Raw genomic sequence first — 19868 nt, 5'->3', positions numbered from 1 at the left:
GGTCTGGGCTCCTCAGTACAAGAGAGACATGAACATATTGGAGAGTGTCCTTGAAGATGATGAAGGGTCTGGAACACCTCTCCTACAAAGAAAAGCTAAGAGAGCTGGGACTGTTCAGCCTGGAGAAGAGAAGGCTCTGGGGGATCTTACCAATGTAGATAAATACCTGAAGGGAGGGTGTGAAGAAGGTGGAGCCAGGCTCTTTTCAGTGGTGCCCAGTGACAGGACCAGAGGCAATGGGCACAAACTGAAACACAAGAGGCTCCCTCTGAACATCAGGAAACACTTTTATACTGTGAGGGTGAGTGAGCACTGGCACAGTTTGCCCAGAGAGGTTGTGGAGTCTTCCTTCTTGGAGATATTCAAAAGCTGACTGGCCATGGTCTTGGGCAACCAGGTCTAGGTGGCCCTGCTTGAGCAGGGGTTTGGAGCAGAGGTCCTTTCCCTCCTCAACCATTCTGTTACTCTGTGCTCAAAGAATTTTCCTGGTTTTCATATAGGAGCATGCTGCTTTGCAATTTGGGTTTACTGGTAGTGACAATTCTCTTTTGAGCAACTACATTATAGATTAGATGAACAAACATATTCCAGTTCAGAATGTGTCATTCATCGTTATGTGCAGATTTCATTTCTCTCAGGCTCTTCTGGCTCCTTTTAACTACTTGAATCTCATTTTGGAGGACATGGAGCTGTATGTTATTTATCTCTCAGTAAATTTGACTGCCTTTTTCATGTCTTTAGCTGCCTTCCAAGCAATACATACTTGATCACTATTAGCTCAATGAGCTTCATGTAACCTCTTTATATCAGGGTATGTACTAAGTTCCCAAAGAAATTGCAAGAGCTACTTTAAATTGTTTACTCTGAACCATCTGCTTATTCTTTGTCATATCTTGTGGCCTCCAGACTCAGCTATTACCCTTGCAAATAGATTTGACTTGTGTGCTTAAATGTTCAGCGTCAGCTTAAATAGATCAGAGCCAGAGCCATCTAGGACCTTGAAGAACTTGGCCCACTGAACACAAAAACTGTTATGATACCAGACATATGGCTTCACAGGTGTAATTAAACATCAAGAGTAATCCTGTAAATATTTTGAAATTTATCCTTCTACAGCTTTAAAAGACACACTTCTCTTCTCAAAATGTACAGTCTGATTTTTTAAATCACTTCTGTATCTGTTTTATAGAGGTATTTCAAAAGGTAAATTTCAGTATCACAGGAAGTGCAAGTGGTATAAGTATAGCCAAAGTAAATTGATATTAACTTTCACATTCATATTTGCTGAAACTATTTTTCATTGTGCATTCATCTTCCATCATTGCTTTGATTGCAAAATACCAGCTGAAGTGAATTGTTGTTCCAAGATACTTCTTCTTAAAACCCTGGATTCATTGGATTTGGTCTTCCTGTCTAATGTATTTTATAATTCCCTAATAACTCCAGGATGTCTTGCTATTGAGTATTGGTTACCCTTTACATGTACTGACTTAAAATCACCTGAATAATCCACAGTTTTGAAAGGTTCACATAAAAATTAGATCTGAATCCTCAGTTAATGTATAGCACTACATAGAAAATTACCAAAATTTTCTTGTTTGCATCAGCATAGATTGCTTTTGAGACTTTAGAGTGCTGCTTCCTCACTTCAATTATATTTTTCCATTTCTTTATAATGATTGAATTAATGATATTCCCAAAATCCCTTGTATAAAAGAATTGGATTTAAAGGGTTGAAGAAAGCAGGTTCTAATAGAGAAGATGATAAGCTTATTACTGAATTAAATATCAGTAATACTGAAGATGAGGAAGTTCAGGCATCCCATTCTTTTTTGGGGGGTAGCATTTGAATCTTATATAATTACTTTTATGTAAAATCTACAGAAAGTAATAGGAGAGATCATCACCATTCCATAATCTTCAGTGAGATTTAGAGAATTATCCATTTAATAGTGCCATGAGTTTATATCTCCATCTTCAAAATTGCAAAATGTCATAGTAGTGGAAAACCACCATATTTTGATGATATACTTTCAGAACTGTCTCCCTTCTCCTTCAGTTCATATTTTCCATATGAAATATGAGCATACTGTAAAATGCCAACTTTGAAACCAGAAAAGCTCTTTCCACTAAGCACATCTACTTCCCAGATCTGCAAATCTGTTTTATTAGAACCAAGCACAACAGAAGCCCAAAGCTGGTTTTAGAAAAAGTGAAGAATTAGTGTTTTCCCACTCTTGAATTTAATCTAGACCTTAATCAATTGAAACTCATATGCAAACTTGACCAATATTTTTACTAGTGAATATAACTAAAAGACAGAAAAGACAGAATATGTTTCAATTCACACTTTGCATTTTGGGATTGGTGGTAGTCTTGCTGTATAGACATCTGAGTCTGAGTCATGACTTCTCAAAAGATTGACCAACCATTTGTGGTCACACTACATGTCTTTATAAAATAACACTGTGTGCTGTCTCCAAGCTTCAAAACTGTTCTACTGTCTCTTGTGAAGGATGAAGATCCTTGTTCTCACAGTGAAGGTGGTTTCCAATACCCAGGCTGCAAACCGTGGTAAAACACAGTATAATCATGACTAGAAATTACAATTGGCACTGATGTGGAAGTGCAGATGCTCAAGGGAGAATTCTTTACACCCTCTGATAGCCTTATGAATTTGCTACAGATGGGCAGCATTGCCTTTATGATTATTGAGGCTGTAAAGAAGCTGTAAAGGAGGAATTCTAAGATTGTTCCAAAGTCAGAGACTGGGTATAACGGTCACACAGTCAGTTATTACATACATCCAAAGCAAGTGATGATATCTGATATCAAAATCTACACAAATCTCTTAGCATTTCTCAGGAAAGAGAATTTTACAGTTATTATTCTTACATGTAGAGATTCTTAGGTGCTGAACACATCATAGTAATATATCTGTTGAGTTTTTTCTCTCAGTCAGTTTGAGTAACAATTAAAAATAGCAGGCATAGCCAGAGTAATCAGATCTATTTAATTTGCTAAAAAAAAAATTATGCTTAAATAAAACAGACACAAAACCAGTCAGTTAAACAAAATGTAAAGTTAAATCTTTAACTTAGATTTAAATAGATTAAATTTAAAGTTAAAATAAAAATAAATTATGTAAGTAAATTTAAATAGATTGTCCAGTGCTGAAGACAGAAATCTTAGATGTCTGGTTTACAGAATGCATTATGATGGGAGTCAATAACAAATCCAAATCTTCAAGATCAAATGTGAATCATAGCATAAAAACACAGGAAACCTGGGGAAAGAAGTTTGCATCATCAGATAGGTACTAGCTTTTTCATAATTTCAGACATTGTTGTCAGCTGAAGTTGTGGAACCATTTTAATTATTAATTATATTACTATCTTCCAGTGGTGCATTAAGGAATGCAACCAGTGTCCCTCATGTGGTTCATTCTTTCTCCTCTTTTCCATCAGACAAGCATTTTAAAATATTGCTGTGATTATAGTGTGTCAGGTTCTTTCTGATGGATGACTCCAGCAAAACTACAGCAAGTCTGCATTTAGTCTGTGATGTTTAACCTAAACAATCCCTCTATTTAGTCAGAAAAATCTAATATAGCTTTGTTTGTCCTCCCAATAAGTCACAGATTTTTGCTATTCCTCTGGCATGAATTCTTTCTAAAAACTGCTTTAGCAAAAGTGGGCACCATGGGATTTCTTTTTATTGCTTCTCACTATCTTCAAATCAAAGTCACCTAGCTGACAAGTAAAAAGGTAATTTTTCCCAGCTGCCAAGCCTGCAGATTGACTACATCGTGTAGACATCAACCTGGATTCTAGCTTTCTCCCTTATTACCAGCAGTAATGACAGCCCTAAGGTCTAAACAATGCCCTCAATAACTCTTGTGTAAACTACAATGATGTTGCTTTAAAGATTTTCAGACTGCCTTTTAATCACTATGTAAAAATTTTCTTGGTGTTTGTAGGGTTCCCTGTGATCCTTCTAGTACAGGAGAAAAAAAAAAAAGAAAAAAAGAAAAAAAAGAGAAACTACATTCTAAGACAGACATTTTAAAACATAGTTAATGTACTAAATGTCTCATTTACACCTGTTCCAAATTATGAAAAGTGAGTAAAAGGGCAGTAGGTAACTGCAGGTTTAGTTTGGAGATGTCAGTTTAAACATAGATATTGCTACGCTCTGATGAAAGAAACTTCTTGCAATTATAGGGACGAAAAGTGCCCAGACTGACTTTCAGACTCTATGTTGAGATTCCAAGTCTTAAATAACATTGCAAGATGACTAGGTTTGATATGGCATCACAGACAGACTGCAAATTTAGAGTCCCACACTGTCATTTGCAGCAAAGACAGTTTCCACTAGAAGTTCTCTCTTACCGCAGTCCAGTGACATATTACTGCTTTTCCAGTTACTGTGTTTCAATTCAAATGCATGTAGCATAAGCTTAAAAATGTAATCTGGAACTAAAACTGAATACTGGAGGTTTTCTTCAATTTATAAAATCAACAAATTTAACCTTGCTCTCTAATAAGCTTTGTTTTTATTGATTCAGAAGGATGACAGAATGTACCTGTCAAAGGTCCCTTGCAAGTTCATTGTACACAGTACACACAAGGTGTGATTGCACAGGTCATTCAGGTAGCACAGTCTGTCTCTCTGTTGACCAGAACAGACTGATTGCGATGAAAAGTGAATCTCATTTGAAATCTTAATTGAAAGACTCCTTGTGAAAAGTCTGAACAGATTCACTGGCAGTTGAAGGTGCATTTTAATCACTGAGAATAAAGACTTCAATCGATATGGTTCAAACTATTTGCCCCTGAGCAGTAGAATAGTGGTTTTCTTTAAAATGGTGCTTACAGCTTCATGCTCAAGGCCAAGAAAACTTAGGCCCCTGAGTTTTTCATATAATTATTGTTTTCTCTATTATCTTGCAAGGGTGTTAATTTGCCTCCCACTAATTAACTTCCCTATGTGGTTATCAGGAAGTTTAATCAATAGCATGAACAGATACACCAACTGTCATTCCTTCTGTGACCAATACTCCCCTCCCTACCGCTCCCACCCCTGTGGAGGTGTCACTGTTTTAATAAAATGAACAGGTGGGATGTGCATAATTTCTTCAGAGAGTTAGTGTCTAAATGGTTTGTCTCCTACTTCAAAAATGAAGGTACAGCCAATTAGGTCCCGTCAATATAATTGCCCCTGTTCCAAAACTAAAGGCATTATATGAGTCCTGCTAAAGCAGCACCTGGCAAATCAACTTATTAAAGTTTTATATGACATTGCATTCTCGGACACTTTAAACATTGTGATGACACTGTAATAAGAGGAGGAGCAGAAGGCTTGATCTAATATAATTCTACTTATGGCCACCATGTACAGGACATAATGTAATTCCCTTCAAAGCTAGTGACAAAAAACCTCATTCTTGGTGGAATTCCAATCTGCCTTGGCAGCTTTGGACTTTCTTTATTAAGAGGGATGTCACTCTGTGGCCTCTCTTTTCTTCTAGGGCAGTGTTGTCTGTTCTGATTCATAGCTTCTTAAATCTTCTCTTGTAACAGCTTAACACTAGTTATTTACTTCAACATGTTTTCCAAGAACACTTTTCAGTTTCACTCATTTTCTTCCCTGAACTATCCTTCTGTAATACATTACACGTTTATTTACTTTACCCAGTTTTCAAACTGCAGGAGTTACCAGCACGACCAAGAACAAGTAAGGTAACTTTGGGGCAACAGAGGTTATGTCTAAATCTATGCATAAGAATTATGTCCTATACATTATGTGCATTTATAGTGCTATAGAAAAATAAAAATAGCTAGCAGTAGATAGAAATTGGAACATCCATGCTACAGGAACACCTGGAAACCGTGTTGAAATGATCAAAGTGTTTACAAAATCTCCAAAATAATCCATGGATAAATTTCTGAGAAATTTTTCTTGAAAGCTTACAATGAATTCCAAGGGACATTTGTTTGAAGGGTAGTGGTACGAATATTTTTAAAAGAGTAATGAACCAAAATCACACCTGAAAGAAAAACTGACAAGATGAAGGGAATGTCCTTCAAATGTTGGGACTTAGAGAGACAGTTGTTGGAGTCTGGCTTTTTAGTTTCTGAAAAGTGAACTTGCTGTCAAGTTCATATTTAGATTGAGAATAAGAAACAAGTCACTTCTTGATTATAGGAAATGTGAGTCCTTTCAGCTCTCAGCAGAGTCTGGGGAACGTTATTATCTGCTGCCTAGTAAAACTTCAGAACTAATCCATGATTTGCAGGATGATATTCTATCTTTACTACCAATTTTGACTCTGCAACTTTTTCATCTTTATCTGGGCACCAAGAGAGTCCCAAGGCTTGTGAAGGGAGTATCTGTGGTTTTCTGTTCCTATAACAGGTTGACATTACTTGCATTAACTATATATAAAACAACTTACATATATATATACATGCCTATATGTATAAACATATGTAACATATATGTAAAATCAGTTGTATTGTAATATTTGCATGTTTCCTCAGAAACTGCATATTAATGAATGATCAGAGGATCTCTGTTCCCCACCAATTCCACCTTCACCTGCACTGATACTTAGCCCTGTTCTTTCTACCTTGCAAAGCCTAGGGTTTAGAGGGGCTATCCCTGCAGCATTCCTCACTTCAAAAAAGAAAGCCAAAAGAAAAAACCCACAAACCTACCCCACTGCAAGAACCATAAAAATTTGCTTCCCCTGAGGCTTACAAAGCATCTAGATTGTACCAGTTCAAATAGCCTGTCCAATATTAAGTGTTGTGCTTCTCTCCTCCTTCATATGCAGTCTATCTTCCAGAGCACATTCCTTCCTTCTCTTTGTCCTTCAAAAAGTTTAAAGGACAGTTCATTTGCTTTGGAAAAGCAAATGTTTTAATTATAGGGAAAGATGAATGATTTAGCCTAAATGGGGTGGAGGGGGAGAAAGAAAATTCAGCTTTACTGTCTTTTCTGTGAAGAAATAAGGTTGTTTCAAGCTGCAATCTTATGCTTCCTTGAATTGGATTATTTTCAAATATATATTTCTTGGAACACAGCTGCTACTTCTTTCACAAATTAAGTAATTCATCATGAACAACTGAAATTCATTGCAACATAAAAACAAATATTTGTTCATTTTAGTATTTTGTTTTCTCCAGGCTTTTGAATCATGGTGGGATATTTTAACAAACATATATCTTTTATAAATCTCTTTAATAATATCTACACCATATTGAGCAGCACTTTATTGAACAGCAACTGTATCCAACCATTTGAAATGTAGGTCCTATTGCTTTTTATTCTCTCAGACTACCAGTTTTGTGGTTTGAGGTTTCAATTTACAGCTGACGCTGGTATTTGACTTGCTGTCATATTTATTGCCCTGATTACTGTTAAAAGCATTGTTATGGGAAAGGAATGATAATATCATGGTCACATTGTTACAATAGAAGCTTTTTCACATAGAATACAGTTATGTAAAAAGTGTGATAAACTGTTGAGGATTATGAGATCTTTCCTACCAGAACTCTTGCTCCTCACACTAATTGCACCTACCGTGGAGGACTCCAAGGAGGATGCAGTTGACTGGAGCCATAAGCAAATTTATTATTATTATTTGTAATACATGGCAACAATTAAATCTGGGGTCTATTGTGCTAACTGCCTTATATATAATAAGATATAGGCTCTTCTCTGAAGAACTTGCAGTCTAAACAGAAAAGACAGTTCAAGTGTAGCAGAGACAAAGATTTATCTACAAAATATTACAAAATATTACAAAACATTACAAAACATTACAAAATATTGAGGCAGCTGTTTTGAAAAAAAAAAGGAATAATCTTTCAATAATTGCAAAATGATGTTTTTTTGACAGAATACAATAAAGCACTTTGACCTTCATTTTGAAATAATTATTCATTTTGTCATTTCTTTATAACTTTTATGTTATAAAACAAATTAAAGGTTGACATAAAAATGTAAAATTTCTGTTATGTCAAGGTGAAGTATTTTGACCGATTCAAAGCCAAGTAAAGCAAGATAACCTTGCAATTTTCCTTTCAGAGGATTTCAGAGAAATTAGAAGCATTTGGAGAATTTTGGAGAATTTCAAAAGATTTCAGTTGCATTCTAATTTTGGAATACTAAAAAACCTTTCACAAAAGGTTTTTCTATGCTCTACACAGTTCTGCTTAAGAACCTTCTTTGTTGTGAAATGAATAGCTTTAGCAGCTTTCCTTAGCTTTTGTATGAAATTAATTGGTAGTCTTCTTTCCAGCTTCTAACCTATAACAAAAATAAACCAGGATTTATATTAGGCTTATTTACAGCATCAGCAGATAAGGTCAACACTGAAATAGGCACAGAGGTTAAGCAAATTGGCAGAGCAGGGTTAGATGGCTTGCTTTGCTGCTCTGTGTCATCTTTTCTGTAGGTAAATAGATTACTGGAGTTACTAAAGATATTTCCTTAGTGTTTTTCAATTAAAGCTTTTGGTCTGAATATTTCTTGTTAGTTCTGGCTGTTGCTCATTTTCCTTATGCAATAGTATCTGTTTATTTTGGCTTTCTGTTAGAATGAATTTTGCCAAAGGAAGGCTGGAGTCGTATTAAAACCAGGTGTAGACAAATGATTAGCATAGACAAGGAAAAAGATTATTTTGAAAAAAAAAACCACACCCGAACACACACAAACTAAAATTGCAGCTGAAATTTCTCATTTAATGTAAATTTTCAAGTTCCTTAAGTAGTCTTTCCTCTGACAGGCAGGGATCTGGAAAGGCATTATTACAGGCACCTGCCTTTGGAAAAATCATCTCATGATTCACTCCTCAGAGAGGGAATAGTATTCCCTCTGCAAAGCACTGGAGAAGATGAAAAAAAGAGATAGGATCTTCACAAAGACCCTGCAGAGCCAAGCATCTGAACTCTCAGCTGCACATGATGGACAGCCAGAGTCTCTACTCCATCAAGTGGCAAACGCAGACTGTCAAGATGGGGGAACAGGAGACTTGTGACTTTTGGCATCAGCAAGATGGCTTCTTTTCCACCTGTAGATCTGCAACTGCAGAATAGGTTCGGTGTCCTGGGGAGCCATCAGAGCCAGCCAAGCCTGACCCACATGCAGGCACTAAAAAGCAGTGGGTAACGGCATTTGAAGATGGAGGTTCCCCTCTGCTGACCTGACTTGCTCTCTGGGAACATTTTCTGGGGACTTTGATCTGGGAAGTTGAGGAGAGACTGCTGAGACTCATTTGGCTCATCTTAGACTATTATCCCCTGCTGCTCATCCATGTGAGCACCAACAATACTGCCAGAGGAGAGCTAGAGTGTATCAGGAGTGACTACATGGCTCAGGCCCATGTGGTGTCTTCTTGGTCCTACTAAGTAAAGGGAAAATCTTTCTTAGGAATACATAGTGCAGGGTGACAGTAGCAAGAGTAAAGATAAAACACGGCAAATGGAAATCTACCTCAAGTATACCTACTCAAAAGCACTTGACCTGTGAAATGAGTAGAATGAACCAGAACTCTGCATGAGGTCGCAGAGGTCCAATATTGTTAGGATAGCAGAGACAGGGTGGGGCAGCTTTCCTGACTGTGATACTGTGAAGTATGGATACAGGTTCATCAGGAAAGACAGGCAGGGATGATGATGAGGGTAGTTGCCCTCTGTGTTAATGAGTGGCTCAGATGTGTGGACCTCTACTATAGGATGGACAACAGCTGGGAAGAGCTTGTGGGTCAGGGTCAGAGAGGCCAGCAAGGGTGACATTAACACAGTGGGAGTGTGTTACAGACCACCCAGTCAATGTGAGGAAGTGGATGAAGTCTTCCTTAAGCAACTCAAGGATACATCTGGATCACAGACCCTGCTTCTTGTGGGGAACTTTAACATCCCTGACATCTGCTGAAAAGCTAACACTATGGGACATAAGCAGTCAAGGAGGTTTTGGGAGGGTGTCAGGAATAACATCTTGTTACAGATACCGGATGGATCAACAGGAGTGACACAGAGCTGGACTGGCTATTCCCTAACAAGGAAATGCTGTTTGGGGATGGGATAATCAATGGCAACCTCAGCTGTAGAGGACATGAAATAGTGGTGTTCAGGATCTGGAAAGGAGTGGGTAAGGAGAGCAGCAGAAGGTAGACCTGGGCTTTACAAAAGCAGTCTTCACCTAATTCTGGGAACTGGTAGGTGGTATGCCCTCTGAGGCAGCTCTGAAGACAATGGAGCTCTGGAAAGCTGCCCAGGTTTTAAGGACAGCATCCTCCGAGCATAAGAACCGTCCATCCTGGTACTCAGGAAAATACATAGATATACTGGGGAACCAGCTTTGCTAAACAAGGAAGTCATGACAGAGTTCCAAAGCAAAAAGGCAGCATACAGGAGGTGCAAACAGGGACAGGCTACCAAGGAAAAATTCAGAAACATTTAGAGATGGTGATAGGAAAACCTAGAACCAGTGCTTGCAAGGGATGCCAAGAGCAACAAGAAAAGCTTCTATAGTTGCCTTAGTCGTAAAAGATAGAACAAGGAAATGTGAGCCTGCCGCTGAATAGGTTGAGTGGTTTAGTGATTTATTTGTTTCATCATAAACAGATAAGGCAGAGGTACTCAATGCCTTCTTTGCCCTCAGTCTTCACCAGCAAATATCCGAGGTCCTTGAGCTTAGTAAGGGGATTCAAGGGGGATTCAGCAGTGAGCAATGGTGGAATCAAAGGTTATTTGAGAGATCTTAACCCATGATAGTCCATGGGATTCAAAAGACTGTATCTGTGGGTTTTAAAGGAGCTGGATGATATCCCTGTAAAGCCTCTCTCTCTGTTAGTTTGGAAAGATCATGGAGCCCGGGGAAGATCCCTGATGACTGGAGAAAGGTAAATCTTATGCCAAGCATCAAAAAGGTCTGAGAGGATAATCTAGGGAACTACTGATTGAACAGCTTCACTTTGGTCCCTGGAAAAATTATGGATTGAGTCCTCCTGAACTGCATTTCTGGAGATGTATTGGGCTTATGTGGCAAGATTTTGGTAGTGGTGGGGCTGCAGCAGTGGCCTGTTTTGAGAATACACTAGGCACTGCCCCTGTGTTGGACAGAGCCAGTGCCAGCCAGCTCCAAAACAGACCAACCACTGCCCAAAGCCGAGCCTGTCAGTGACACTGGTGGCATCTCTGTGATAACACATTTAAGAAAGGGTAAAAAACACTGCACAGCATCTGTGAGAGAGAGGAGGGAGAAAATGTGAGAGAAACAGCCCTGCAGACACCAAGATTGGTGAAGAAGGAGAGGGAGGAGGTTCTCCAGGTGCCGGAGCAGAGATTCACCTGCAGCTAGTGGAGAAGACCATGTCGATCACAGTGGAGCAGATATCAACACTGCAGCCCATGGAGGACTCAAATCCGCAGCAGGTGGGGATGCATTGAAGGAAGCTGCAGCCTATGGAGAGGAGCCCATGCAAGAGCAGATTTTCTGGCAGGACCTGTGGCCTGTGGGGGACACATGCTGGAGCAGTGTGTTCTTGAAGGACTGTACTCTGTGGAAAGGACCCATGTTGGAGCAGCTCATGAAGGACTGTATCCTGTGGGAGGGACCCACGTTGGAGTAGAGGAACAGCATGAGGAGGAAGGAGTGGTAGAGATGAAGTCTTATGAACTGACTGTAACCCCCATTCTCCATCCCCCTGCACTGTTCGTGGTGGAGAGGATATAGAAGAGTTCGGAATGTAAGGAGTGAAGTTGAGCCTTGAAAGAAGGAAGGGATGGGGGGAAGGTGTTTATAGTTTTGTCTTTTTTTTCTCTCAATATCCTGCTCTATTTTTAATTGGCAATAAATAAATCTTCCCCAAGTTGAGTTACTTTTGCCCATGTCAGTAACTGGCAAGCAATCTCCCTGTCTTTATGTCAACCCATGAGCTTTTTCATCTTCTCACCCTGTCCTGTTCAGGAGCGGGAGTGACGGACCATCTGGGTGGGCATCTGGCAGCCAGCCAAGGTTAAGCTAGCACATGGGACATGAAGGAGAAGATGGTGACTGGGTAAATCATGTCTGACCCACCTCATTTTCTCTATCATAAAATGCTGATTTATGGATGAGGGGAGAGCAATGGTTGCCATTTACCTCAATTTTAGTAAGACTCTAGACATGGAATCTGGCCATGCAACTGGATTTTTACCCATCTATTTGTCCTTCCTTCCAGACCACTGTATCTTAACTGGGATACCAGAATATTGTGGGAGACAGAGTGTAAGGTTAGTGGGTCACATATCCTACCTGAAGACCGGGGGCAAGTGGAATACAGCAAGGGTCTGTTCCAGGACTTGGTCTGTTTACCTTCTTTAGCAATGACCCGGAGAGGGCAATGAAGTGCACTCTCATCAAGTTTGCAGATGATACCAATTTGAGGGAGGGGGATGGGAACCAGGTGATATGCTCAAGAACAGGGCTGCCATCCAGGGGGACCTGGACAGGCTGGTGGAATGGGACAACAGGAACCTGATGAAGTTCAACAAGGACAAATGCAAAGCCTTGCCCTGGGCAGGCAAAGTCCCAGCAGCGATCTGCCTGGCCAGGAGCAGCTCTGCAGGAAAGTTCCTGGGGCCTGTTGGCAGCAAGTGGAGAGGAGCACATAATGGCCTGACAGCATGAAGGGCAGCAGCATCCTGGGTGGTATGAATAGGAGCATGACCAGGAAATCAAGGAGGGGATTAGCCTCAGTACTTTTTAGACCACATTCAGATACTTCATCCAGTTTTGGGCTCCACAGGACAGGAAATGCATTGGCAATCTGGACTGTGGTCAGTGATGTCCCCAGAGTGGTTGGGGCTGGAGCACCTACCCTGGGAGAAGAGGCCACAGGAGGAGGGCTTGGTCAGCCTTGGGCATGGAGGCTTCGAGGGACTCAAAGCAACCACCTTGTCCTCAGGGAGTGGATCAAGAAGAAAGAGCCAGGCTCTGTATGGTGAGAGACAACAAGCATCAACTGAAACAAAGAGAGCTTCAGACTGAATATACAGAGAAACATTTTCTCCATGCAGGCAGTTGAGTCTTGGTTGCCCAGAGAGGTTCTTCTATCTCCATCCACAGCAGTTTCCAAGACCCAACTGGACCAAACCCTGAGCAACCTGGTCTGATGTCAGAGATTACCTGCTTGAAGCAAGAGATTGGACTAGACATCACCTAAGGTCACATTTATATCAATTAATATCTGATCCTATCATTATGGTTTAAGAAGGGAGACAGCTTCCCAAAGTAGTAATGGTCTGTAAAGAGTAGTGATTGCAAGTAATTCTCATTATAAGAATGAGAAAAGATGAAATGCAATGTAGAACATGAATTCAGCTAATTTTGAAATTGTATGAAATGCTCTAATTTGGACTAGCATGTCAGACTACATAATTTTTTGTTCAGAGATATAGTATCACACCCTTACTTGTTAAAGACTAGTCGATTTTTGTCAATTTGTCTTAAGCCCACTGTAATATTTTGTTAGAGCCAAAGAAGAACAGTTTTTACACGAGGCATTATACACTTCTAGACTGTGATGACAGAATTTTAATACCTTTAGAGCAAGTTAAGGAGCTTGATAGAAAAAGAGGACATATGTACAAACAGCATGTATAGATTTTACAGACAATGCTGAAGTGTCACAAATTCTGTTGATCAAACTAATGAACATACACCATTTTATTGACTACAAAGCCTGTGAAAGATATTTTATTGTTATTCTTAGATAAACAAGGGAGAAAAATATTTAATTAAAGAATCATTTAGAGAAATGAAAAAACAGTCCATTTAAATTGCTGTCTAATGGTAGATTTTGACATGACAATATGATGTAAAAAGGGATTTTCTCCTACAGACATATTGAGCTTTGAGCTTTGAGCTTTTTTTATTGAGCTTTGTTAATGGAAAAACTGCTACAGTCCAAATTCTTATTCATTTTAGAAAATACATAGACTATATATAAGCCTATCATCAATAGTATGTTTCAGTCAATAAAGGATTCTTAAACTGGCCAGGCAAAATACTTTTTCAGTTATTGTCAGGCTGTTTTTGCTCAGAAAATATAATTTCTTTTTCCATATTTGAATACTGGTAAAAAAATAAAATTAAGTTTAGGTTAGACTATGTAATCCACAATGAGACAGGGTTATATATTTACTGAAACATTATGTTGTAATTTCCAGTATTAAAGGTTTTGATGGCATAAGATTAAATTATTTCATTTTAGATAAAAGAGCTTATCAGAATATGACATTACATTAAACAACAGAATAAAACTTGACGGAATATCAGCTCCCCATAAACAGTCATTTCTAGAGACTGAGAGAAGATGGCTGAAATTTCTTTCAGTTTACTTTGCTGTGAAAAAATTTCTTTCTTAAATGCAGATTATTTTCGAACTGTGTTTTTCTTTACATTCTCCTAAACTGCATGTAGATTGCCCCTTCACTTAATTTCTTCACATGTACACATATGCTGTCATTCATTTCAGCCATAATACATAACCAACAGAAAAAAAAAAAAAAGAAAAAAAAGAACTATGTGTATTTTTTTCTTTGGTAGAAATCCATGACAAATTTGAATTTTCCTATTTACCAGGAGACTCAGGAATTTTGATCTTCCATAAAGTACATTACTGAGACCTCCCTAGACACAAGCTATGGCTTAAAGGAACTATTATTTTATCCTCCTGCTCATGGTATCCTGACTGCAGAAACTGAGATTGTTCTCTGCCTTTACACAGAGTGTGTCTTGGGCTGTGAGGAGAAAATCGCTCTGATTCTAACACCCATAGACTAGAAATAATCTCTGTTATATTAATCGGGGAAAGAGTAGCTATATAATTTAAAAGAAAATTTTAGGAATGACAGTTTGAAAGCTCAGTCATGAATTTGCTCTGTTTAATCTAAAGAAAATAGGAGAAGAAAGTGCAGTGATATTATGTGACATGTTAATATTGCCAGCATTACATCGCATAGTCAGATGTTAGCCTGTGTTACCATTATTAACCAGGTGTTCTCAATTCCCAAGCTGGTATAAAACTGTTGACTTACAAGATGCTTTCAAAGATCTTCCAAAAGGGATCTTAGAAAACAAGCTAACACAAGACATTTTGATAGCCTGGAAAAGTTCAAAAAAACACTCAGCCTCAGCTGAAACAAAAACCGAAGTGTGCCGTGGTCTTGTAGGTGTGATAGTCTTGTACAGATCTTGTAATTCAAAATATCAGGGATATGCAAAATATTTGTAGCAGAGAAATCAGGGGTCCTGTTCTGTTCCAACACAGAGCAGGCACCTTTTTTCCTTGTAGCAGAGCATTGTCAAATCCTTTGGTGAGGACTACTGCATTTTTCTGGTCTTTGCTAGCTCTGTATGCAGTATGTTAATAATTGTATTCAGCATTGAGCCCTGCTCTGATACTGAATAACGCTGACAATCCAAGTTACAAGCTAAGTAGCTCTAGGTATTTCTTACAGCCTAAATATGTCTGATATTCATCTGATTTCAGCAATAGTATTTGCTCCCATTGTGATATTTTTCATTTGTTCTTTGCTACTGAAATGTGGTAGGCCATTTCAATCTCTAGACACCGTGAATACAAGGAAGATTTACCTTGCAGAAAAAGGGGAAGTGCAAAACAGACATGACCAGGAATAAAATGAAAGTTAAATAAACTTGTTTAATCAACCACTGCATATAATATTTTACATTTTTCCTCATTATTTGCAATTAGTTAAGAATACGAAATAATGGTATTGCTTGTGCTACCCATGTGAAAATAAATGAGGAAGTGCTGAAATCATATCATATATGGGTATCAAGCATTGTGTTTTAAAAGTACCAATTTCTATGGCCCCCAGCACTGTAATACTGGTTGTTAAACCTCAGGAATGGCTGGTACAATGTGTTGATTAGAGTGTAATGGTTTAATCATTTCTCAGTGATAGGAGTTCATGTTGTAGTTTCACAGATCATGAAATGTGTCTGTTAAAGATATGAGCATATTATCTTTTCATCTCTTTTTTTTTGCAGAGCACATTATCTTTTCGTCTCTCTTTTATCTGCATTATGGTGCTCATTAGCATGATCATACAGGGCACAGGGATAGTCAAAGATGATGTTTATTACAGGGATAAAAAGAAACATTTTCTTATTGGAAGTGCTTTTGCATTGCAAGTAGTGTAAACCTGCCTTATCACTCCTAAACACGGCATCCAAGTAGTTGTTAGCTGTAGAACTTATTGCCAGTGTGCAAAGGCCAGCAAATTGACAATGTTTCTTCAATAAGTTATTACAGCAATATGAAAACTAAAAAGGCATCTTCAGAGTATATTCTCTCTTCAGGGATTTGGGTTTATTTTTGGCTTCATGAAACTGAGTTTAAGTAGATATACCAGTGTCTCAGAAGAACAGAAGGGAAATGAGAAATTAGCAATTAAAACAGGTCAGTCAGGAATGTGGCTTTTGGATCTTATCCTCCCTAGGTGTATTAGTGCACTCCTCTGAAGTTAGTAGAGCTTGGCCAATTTATACAAACTGCAGATCTGTGCTTTGCCAAAGGACATACTTAACACAACAGTTCAGTTAACCTTATTTCCTATTAATTTCTATTTTTTTTTTTTTTACTGCTACTAGTGTGTTAAATTTGAAAATGCACTCTTTAGGCTTGGAAGGCTTTACCAAGCCAATGGGACTGTGCCTCCTTTAGACAAGCCAGGTGTAAACCTCTCTCACAGCATCTATGCAAACCTTGAAGGGAAGTGAGAACTGGGAAGTGTAGTGTGAGGAGACAAAGGCATAATTGTCACTTGGGAAGGGGAAAACAGGGAAGTGGTTTTCCCAAAGCTACACTAATACTCACACAGATGCTCATCTGGTAATGTATAATTTATTAAATACTCCTATTAATTCCAATTATTAAGGTACAAACCCAGGAACAGATACTTGCTCTTTTTGGACAGAGGGTAAGAACCAACTTAGACAAAATTAGAGAAGGGATAAGCAAAGGATAAGAGGCTCCAAATACTTGATAAAATAAAGGAACGGTTCCTTTCCTCAGTCCCTTAATTTGTACCCAGGGACAGCAGAGGGGCAGCAGTGCTGTCCTCAAGGGGAGAATAGTGGACAACTAATACCCAAAAAGGAAGGCATAAAGAGAAAATGAATAACATATTGCCAAGGACCTCCCAGATGAATTATTAAAACCACTTTATTAAATATAAAATCACCAACTTTGCCCCTTGCCTTTCATTTATTACCTTCCAGAGGACCTTTCAGTGCCTTTTGTCTTCTGATGAATCTTCATCACAGAAAATACTGTGCCAAAATAGGGCTGTTCTATTTCATCATGACCCCGTGTACCTCAGGATGTGGATGAGGGTCACTCTAGATCATTTAGAAAAGATTTTTCTTCTCTGCTCATAAAAAAGAAAATATTTTTGCCTCCTTTGTGTAAAAATGTTGTTAAAAAAGCTAAACTAAAGCTAAAGCTAAAACCAAAAGACTTATGAACAATGATGGTAAGGGAGAATTCTTTCATGTGAGCAGAAATTTTCCCCAATTAACCCTCTCCCACTAGCAACCTAAAATGATAGCAATGTTAAATATTATGATTAACTCTAGTTCTAAGCAGGAAGCTACTTCAGTCAGTTGGATCATTGCATTCACATAGTCTGCTGAAGTGTACACTACCCAAAAGGAGCATCTGGCAGGGTGAAAGCCAAACTGTAGGATAAGTGACTTCACTTCAGGAACAAGGTGAAAGAAAAAATGGATTGTGAAGGATGGAAGGATAGCAGCAGGCAGGAGGGCAGACAGGAAAATGTACTGATATATGGAAACAAGAAATAAAAAGCATAAACATGTGCATTCAAGTATGCTACTCATTTTCCCATTTTTTTCCCCAGTAATTAGAGCCCTTTTAAATGGAAGTTTATTTAGGTTCAAAACTTATAAATCAACTTGTAAATTATCCTACTTATGCAAATAGACTCACTGATTAATAAAATTCTGCTATTAAGATTCAGTCTATGTTTCTTATGTGGACTGAGCTACCGGAACAAATCACAAAGCATAGGATGTTCACAATAACAGTGATCCTGTGACTTAAGAACTCCTTTTTACCACTTTAGAGATAGGGACGTGAGTCAAAAAGAAGTTATGGGGGACATTTTTGAAGTGTCAAAGTACCGTAAAATGCTTTGAAAGGCTCCATTTCAATTCTAAATACTTTTGAAAGTCTGATCCTTAATGGCTTGTCTCATGTGAAATAAGATATCTAAGAGAGCTGGCCTGCAAAATCACATTTAGTTTCATTTCCTAAGTATTAGAAAATACTCCTTTTAAGACAGTTTCCTGTCTTCTCTAAATGAGTCTATATATATTGATCTTTAAATGTGTATTTACTTTCAGATCCTAGATTTGAAGGTAAGAAACTCTGATTCTTATTTAATCTTCATATTACCCAGGTTGAGAAATAATGGCAGTGCTTGTATTTGTTTTAACAATTTAAAAATTATATAAACATTGACTTTTGCTGTTTTTATTCAAATATTACCACTAAAAATGTAGTTACCTTTCTACTTTAAAAGAGTTAAAATGTTCAATCCTAAAATTACAAAAGTTCAAGTTTAAAAAAAAGAGTTCAAGAAAAAACAAATTAAAGTTAATTTTTGCTGCAACAATATCCATAACTACTATTTTTTTTTTTCAGATGAGTTCAAATTATTTATGAAAAGGCTGCCCATGAATTATTTCCTGAACACATCTACTGTAATGCATTTGTGGACAATGGATTCTAATTTTCAACGTCGCTATGAGCAACTAGAAAACAGCATGAAGCAACTCTTCCTCAAGGCACAGAAAACTGTTCACAAGCTCTTTGGTCTTAGTAAGAGATGCCATAAACAGCCACTTATCCGCATGCCAAGGCAGAGGTAAGAAAGCCTATGAAACCTGAGAAACTCAAACTGCTGTCTTGACACAAAAATCTCCTTAAGGGCATAGATGAGGGAATGTGTGCAGCATATGGTACATGTACAGTATGCAATCTTTATATTTGTAGGAGCTTAACAATCTCAGCTTTCAATATTGCTCCATTCATGTTTTCCTAAATACGATGGGAAAGGTCAAAATAAAACCTGATTTGTATATGACTGTGTATGATGTGAGGCAAGTTAAAAATAACAAGAGCGTACAGATTCAACCCATTTGGTCTGCCTCTGTTTTACAGAACCATATTTTCAGTGGAACTTGGCCAAGTGTAACAGTGCCAAATAATTTTATACTGAATACTTATTCTGAAGCAAGCACAGTGATTTTAAGAACTTTCCAGGTCATTATACATACAGTATATACTACATACATTGATTTCTTGTCTCATTTGTCAGATATGAATTAGATTTGAAAGGATGCCTAAGGAAAGAAAATAGAAGTGTTTTAGTCCTTCCTACAAACAGAGAGATCCTGAAAGCTAGCTATATTAACATAAAGTGGTTATAGTTGATTGCTGATTGAAAATTGTTTTATTGACATTAGTGGAATGACACTAGAGTAAATCTGAAATGAATGAGCTTTTAAGGACATTATTCTTCTGAGTGGAGGCATCGTGGGCCTAGTCCAGTGACTTCTGCATTTAGCATGTATCTCTGTCAATTTTAAAGAAATCTAGTTTAGGTTTAGTGTTCCAGAACTGCCAGGGGTACTTTACTCTCCCCTAGTTTCAGCTCTCCTTTTGCAAGCTAAGGGTCTATCAATTCCTCTTTGCCTTTTAGTGGCACTTAGCTAACCCTTCTGCTTTTTCTTTCAGGAGACAGCTGTTATGTCTCTCA

The 19868-nt window shown here is 38.1% G+C and overlaps 1 protein-coding gene across 4 annotated transcripts in view; it reads left to right on the top strand.

The window, feature by feature from the left end:
• BRINP3 (BMP/retinoic acid inducible neural specific 3) overlaps positions 1 to 19868 on the top strand; it is a 227506-nt gene that overhangs the window by 169545 nt on the left and 38093 nt on the right. For all 4 annotated transcript variants that reach the window (XM_009473679.2, XM_087732583.1, XM_087732584.1 and 1 more), the window contains one exon: positions 18752 to 18974. In XM_009473679.2, coding sequence (XP_009471954.1) covers positions 18752 to 18974 — 223 coding nt within the window. The remainder of the gene's footprint in view (positions 1 to 18751; positions 18975 to 19868) is intronic.

The sequence above is a fragment of the Nipponia nippon genome, unplaced genomic scaffold (assembly GCF_047370975.1).
Source record: "Nipponia nippon isolate SJK-2023a ecotype South Korea unplaced genomic scaffold, ASM4737097v1 scaffold_5, whole genome shotgun sequence".
Taxonomy (NCBI): domain Eukaryota; kingdom Metazoa; phylum Chordata; class Aves; order Pelecaniformes; family Threskiornithidae; genus Nipponia; species Nipponia nippon.
The sequence above is the reverse complement of the archived record's forward strand: the minus strand, read 5'-3'. Positions and strand labels throughout refer to the sequence as shown.